The 6,726-nt window shown below is 36.9% G+C and overlaps 1 protein-coding gene across 4 annotated transcripts in view; it reads right to left on the bottom strand.

Moving 5' to 3' along the window:
- Positions 1-498: 498 nt before the first annotated feature.
- The window catches only part of CUL5 (cullin 5), a 33,705-nt gene continuing 27,477 nt past the window's right edge, over positions 499-6,726 (bottom strand). For 3 of the 4 annotated variants that reach the window (XM_080377194.1, XM_080377193.1, XM_080377192.1), the window contains 2 exons: positions 5,316-5,439; positions 499-4,150 (listed from right to left, as the gene is read on the bottom strand). In XM_080377194.1, the coding sequence (XP_080233320.1) occupies positions 3,956-4,150; positions 5,316-5,439 (319 nt within the window). In that variant the 3' untranslated portion in view covers positions 499-3,955. The remainder of the gene's footprint in view (positions 4,151-5,315; positions 5,440-6,726) is intronic. The other variant, XR_013926327.1, reaches the window with a different exon arrangement.

The raw sequence follows: 6,726 nt of genomic DNA, 5'->3' as shown, positions 1-6,726 counted from the left end.
CCCATATTACTGTGTTTACTGCAGGATCAGGTACTTGAGGGTCCCAACAACCTGGTGACAACAGTAATCTTCAGTGACACTCATTATAAGTAATTTCAGAGACAAATCAACCAAAACATTCAGCAATCTAAGATATTCCAGTAAGTTATGCAGAGACATAACCATTTTTTAAAATGCCATAAACAAAGTCAGGCACGCACAGCCACTGCTGGTGTGTCAGACTTTAACATGTTGAAATTGAAAGACTACAGATCATCTTTAAATAGAATTTGGAAGATTAAATAGCTCTACGTATAACCTTAAGTACTTGAAAAATCCTAACATGAAGAGAACCAGAAAGGTTTTTTGCTTGTTTGTTTTTTCCTAGTACTTTGATCATAACAGACTTTGGGACTTGGAATCAGGCAAATTTCATACAGTGGCATTTTCCAGGAGCAGCACCTGAATTCAACTTAAAACTTTTGCAAGGGAAAACACCAAAATACCTTGCTAAATGAGTAGTCTTTTATATTACATTTTTATTTTGCAAGAAAATAAATTATACAACTTAAAAAATAAAATTCAAAAATTAAGCAGTACATCAAAATAGTTCAGCTGGACTGCCATACAGAAACTACCACCATTCAAAATTGTACAGCATTATTATCTTGGTAGTGGCACACATTCAAAATTGTAAATACCATACGTAGATAGATATTACAACTTGGGAACTCAAGTTTGCTCAACACTCCAGACTACATATAGTGTATATGACAGGAAAGCTTTCATGTATTGTTTATTTCACAAATATGAACTCAAAGAATTACAAAGATAGCATCCCAGTCATTTAGATGAAAATAGAAAACAGTTTGAGTTTAAGATAGCAAATCTTTCTGTAAAACTATCAAATCTTTTTGCCAATTGTATTTTTAAAATTTGCACTTTACAGAACAATGGCATCCCAACGCAAATAAATGCAACATGTGAACATTCAGAACATTTATATTAAGTTTAAAAAGGTGAAAATGAGAAAGTCACATTGTCTTTTGGAAATGTAATTGCATTACAGTCTCAACAAATGAAAGAGAGATGAGTAAAAATAGAAGCTAGGGACACCAACCGTGGAAAGAGGAAAATGGAAGACTTCAGAATTTAAACTGAGATCCTCATCAAGTTGTTGGGACAGGAAAAGATTTAACAGTATTTCTTAAACCCATTAAGAGTGATTCCCCCCACCCCCCACCTCTTCTACACCAGATTTCATTCCATAGCTATTCACCGTGGCAGTGTGTGTGGCAACATATTTTTCAGATGCAGCACCTCTTTAAGCTAGGTCTTTGGACATATATATTCATAGCTAAAAATTGCAGCCTTAAAAAGTGCGTTGTTGCCATATTGCAAGTGAAGAATAGATTGTTTTCATTTAGATCTGAACTCTACCCTCCCCAAAAGAACAGTTTACCCCAGGTATCTCCCTGTGCCCCAGGTGATACTAGTTTTAAGTGCATATTGGTGAAAGTGACCCGATGAAGGATGCTAAGTGTGATTCTTCATCTTCAACAAATTTGCTGGTGTGAGCCTCAGATTTAATAAAAAACCCGACATCCATTCCCAATAGATATTTAAAGAAAAATGACCATGTCATAGGCACATTACCAATTCTATTTCTGCATCCCAGGTGTTGTGAAATATACAGGTAACATTTACGTTGTATTGTTTTGTATTTATTAGTTGAGGGAACACACAGCTCCTTAGGTTTTAGCGACCTGTTGCTTTCTGCATTCACTCCAGCTTCCTAAAACAGTTGTAGCTGAAATGCAGTCTCTTAACTTCTCTCTCAAATTGAAATAAATGGCTTTAAAATCGGCATCACCCCCTTTGCAGCTCTTAGCGCACAACAATTTCACGCCTCCTGTTCTCTGGTTAAGGGTTGAAGCTTTTTAGGTCAAAAAGAGTGTGCTCAGACTGTCATGTTTTCCCCCAATTATCCCAAGTGAGCATTTATTACTCTTAAGTTACAAAGACTGGAAGTCTTGCAGCACAGAGTTTATTAGAATTTTGTTTTCTAATGTTCCAATAGTTTTACTGGTTAACTGCACAGAGCACCACTCAGTTTTGATTCTGAATTGCAATGCCACAGGGCCAACAGAAAAGATGCAATATTTTTAAACAGCATCTACTTTTAAGTATCAATAAAAGCATGTAACATCAGCTGTGGGATTTCAATCAATTTTAATTGGCCAGGTCTTGATTTCACTCCAGCTCTCGTTCACAAAACCCTCACTACCAAAATGTCTTACTCAAGCAGATGTCCAAGTACACGCCATTCCCAGGCAGTCACATCGGCATTTACATTAGTAGAGCATGCAACCTGTTTAAGGGTGCTAACAGCCATTCTTGTAGAGTTTGCTTTTAAATCACTCTTACTGTATACTTTACTGCAACCAAGTGAAAACATAACTCCTCTTACTTACTGGAAGGTTTTCCTTTTTGACTAAAGTTAATTGTATCCTCTTCCCCCTTTCAATCAAAGAAGATGAGACCTTTAGATGTTGTACTTGAACTGGTTAATTAAAAAAAAAAAATTGCACACTTGCAATTTATAGAATAATACTCATACAGGACTGAGTAAAGGATAACTTACCTTTTGTCCCAACACAGGCACTCTGCTCCAGTGATTTCATGTTATCAGTCCAGTACACGCTGGGACATTTCAGAGCAGCAGAGAGGCAGGCAGTGCCAAACGACTACTTCAGATGATTGACAACAGAAGAGGTAATAATAAAAATTTTAAACTCCTGATGTGTATTTGGCACTCTCTCTGCATACACTAAACCAGGTATTTTTCCTTATTTTTTTACCACTTTCCTTAGAACTGTATTTCTTGCCCTGCCAGTTTCAAAATAAAAAGCAGAGGGTTTGTTTTTCAGATAAAGATGTTGACTTCTAAGCAACAAATCAGTTTGATCAGATTAACCTTCTATGTATATATAAAGTTACCAATGAGGAATTAGTAAAGGGATCTTCAAGTGTTATTTCCTTTCTGGGGGAGTTGTGCATCAATTACTCTTTAATGCATTCAGATATATGTAGTCAAATAGATGGAATACAAATATTAAATGTACAAGGAAATACACTTAATATTTCTGTTCGGTATAACACACCCACCCATGAAAACTACTTTTAGAGTGACATATCATTCAAGAAAGCTTTACCTTCTCAAAAAGGATTGCAGCAAACCATTTGTCCAAATAAGGTGAAAAATAATGTATATCTACTTGTTTACAGCAAACAATTTAAAAACGATCTCCTGCTTAAGGAAAAATATCACCCATGACTTGGACTTACTTCTATGTCACTTGTGTCAATTATTAAAATCCAGTTACTAGATTGAAGCACTGCTCTAACCAACAGGTTTTAACTGTAACAAATACGTATCAGTTGTGATGCATGTGTTTGTGATGTTATTACATAAAAAGGATCAAAGGTGGACAGTACATTACTCTGTTGATCCAAAACACAAAAGTGAAAGTGCTACTTCTAGTCCTAATTGCATTTTTAAAAAAGAAAACAAGAACAAAAAAAAAACCCAAACCCAAAACAAAACTAATAGCAGTTCCTCAGTGCATGAATATTTGAGTATTTTTTCCTTGTGCAAGTACTGGTCATCTAAAAACCCAAACCTGTATTCTTCCTGGTGGGTGTAAATCAAATCTACTTTAAAAAGTTCACAACGGGCTCTTCGTGAATGCAAGTTTCCCACAAAACAGCATGCTGTTAAAAGTGTGCAACATGAAGGGAATGCCATCATGCTAGCTGAATGAGATTGGCAAAATATAGTCCTTTGTAAGGTAAGGCAGGGATTTTAATACGTAACGAAAAGTCAAAACAAGTCCTTCTGCAGCACAAACTGTTGCAGCTGTCTGTCCAAAGCACCCTTCCATTTATGTTCTCAGCATCCTGCAGAGTCCTCAAATTATGCCATATATATGAAGGTGTTGATATCAGACTCATCTCTTCTGATATATTTGTGCTCTATAAGCCATTCAATTTGCTCTTTTATCATTTTCTTTTGTGGCAAGAACATGTTTTTCAATATTTCTACCAGTTCTGTCTGAAGTTGGGCATTAGTAATTTTCTTCCGCATTTTCATTATTTGGATGATAGCCTCCTGGTAGGGGACAAGAGCGGAAAAAAAAAAATTAATTTTTTTGAAATGCCTGGGTGAAGTGAAAAAGTGAACACAGCATTAATATGGAGCTCCTGGTAAAGTAAGACAGCAAGGAAAGCTGTATTTTTCCTTAAAAATCCAATATATGTAGCATTTTTTAGCTTAGGTAGATACTGAACTGCGTTTACAAGGAAGTTTATAAAGGAAAAGAATGAAGCACTAGCAAGATGCAAGCGATATGATACAAGTCCAGTCAAAGAAACTGCAGTACCTAGAGTGTGAATTACTCAATAAAACCTCATGTTCGTTCATTCACTTTCTGAGCAGAAGTCGCCGTTCCAGTGTGACTTGTGAGACACCTTGTGAATACTTCGTGAAATGCAAGCTTACCATCACACTGGAACTCACAAGGAGTTCATTTCATAAGTGCCAGGACATTAATCCTCCTGCTGGAAGTATGGCCAAGATGTTAAGTTAGGTGGTACAATTCACAATGTACATGGCCTGGAATCTAAACTGATGGACAGAACAGATGGGATTTTCCATTGTAGGTAATGATCTCTGATGCCTGAAAAAAATCAGTTCTTTTAGATTTTTTTCTAAAGATTTTAGAATCTGCTCAAAAGATTTGACATGAGTACCTGACTGGTACCTGACTGAAGGACAAACGATCACAAAGCAGGAAGCATCTAAGGTGTACTTCCAAAATTTCCCTCTAAGAGAAGGCCTCTCAAAAAGTCATACCGCTATTACCTAAGGTGATCCCGTCTCTGAGATTACTCTTACTCTCTCCACATGGAGCAGTCAAAGAGATCTCAAGATCAACAATACTGTTTGTTCACACTGGTGACTCAAGTCAACTTTACCATCTGCTGCTGTCACCCACCACTACACAGATCTCCACTGCTTGCTTAACACCTGCTTTGTCCGCTTTAGAAAGGATGACCTGGTACATCAGAGCAAGAGGCTGATAACTACAAGCACACAAAGACACATGCAAAATCTGGTATTCACAAAGGATCAAAGCCAAAAAGCAAAAGAAAGTTCCAAAGGGATTCAAAAGCATTAATTTCATACATCAACATCCACGTGTGGACAGCAAGCAGTGATGATAATACAAGAGAAGAAATAGAGTAATTTTACATTCCTCTGGTGGGTTACTTGCCTGGGTTCGTAATATTCTTAGCTGGACTATTCCTTCATTTTCCTCTTCCCGCATTCTCTCCGTGGTAAGTTGCAATCGACCAATCAAATTTATCTTGCCCCTTTTCTGAACTTTAGCGTTTTTTCTGAAAAAGTTGTATTGTATGAAAATAAGCAAAAAAAAATACATTTTCAGTTAAGGAATTCCTGTTAAACAAACGACAGCAGCAAGCAGTACCATCACATATCAGATATTTACAGGCTATTAGCATCGCGGCAGTGAGATAGCTGGCTGACAAATCAAAACTCAATGCCAGTGTCTCCACACAATAACCTGAATACACTGGCACTACAAAAAAAAAAACATCCATCAGCTGAAACTGACAGTGTCCAAAGTTGAAAAGTTCCGAATATTATTTTGAAGAATAACATTTCAGAGGAATATACTTCAGTTTAATTATATAAAACTACGGTTCTTTGGAGGAAGTTTTTAAAACAAAGTTCAGGAAATTGGATTAGTTTATATTCCATCGAAAGAACTGTCTGTCTAGCAGAAAAAAAGGACAAAACCCAGCTGTTGCAACAAAGAAAGCTGACAGCATTCTTCAGTGGTCACCCACAAACTTTCTGTAGAGCCCATCTCTTCTATCATGTCCTCTCATCGTTTCCCAAAGCTCATGATCCTGATGAAAGGAACAAACATCATGGCCCTGGGCAAGAAACTAAGCCCCAGGAAAGCAGATTTGTCACCTTGCTCTCTCCACAGATGCAGGTGTCCAGCTGCTACTGAGAATGAGGCCCAGAATCTGAGATTACTAGCAAGGAGACAGTTCTAATCAGTCATTGGTAGTAGAGAAGCAAAACCCAAAGTAAAAATGCTGAATGTAGTATATACCATTTAGATATTCTCTCTTTACACTATCTTATGCTCTGAAGGATTTCAAAGCACAAGTAAAAGAGCATTGCAGTTCTCACTGAAATAAAAGACATTTCTCTCTGGTGAAAGCCACATCAAAACCCCTGGGGTTTGACAACATGACATATTATTAAGCAGTTTCACTTCCTTTCTGAATTTATCACTCTGCTTTTGAAACTCTGTGTGTAATCAATAAATCACTAGTGTTCTGCTTACATTCTGTTCTTCCTATATGAAATTTCACAGGCTCATTAGTAACCGGAAGATAGCAAAGCCTCCAGTTTTGCACCTTATCCCTAGGTTTTTAAGAAACTTAATTTCACAGAAATCAGAATCATAGAAACATTTGTCTGAAGGGGCTGGTGGAGGTCATCTAGTCCAATCACCTACTTGAAGCATGACTATCACCAAAACTAAGTGAGGATATGTCAGCAAAGCATGTGTCAAGCTGAATCTTGAAAACTTTCAAGGACAAAGGTTAACTTAAAGTGAATTCCTTTAGTTATAAAATAGTACA

The sequence above is a fragment of the Falco punctatus genome, assembly GCF_963210335.1.
Source record: "Falco punctatus genome assembly, chromosome: 2".
Taxonomy (NCBI): Eukaryota; Metazoa; Chordata; class Aves; order Falconiformes; family Falconidae; genus Falco; species Falco punctatus.
Note: the sequence above shows the minus strand (reverse complement) of the source record. Positions and strands in the feature narration are given on the sequence as shown.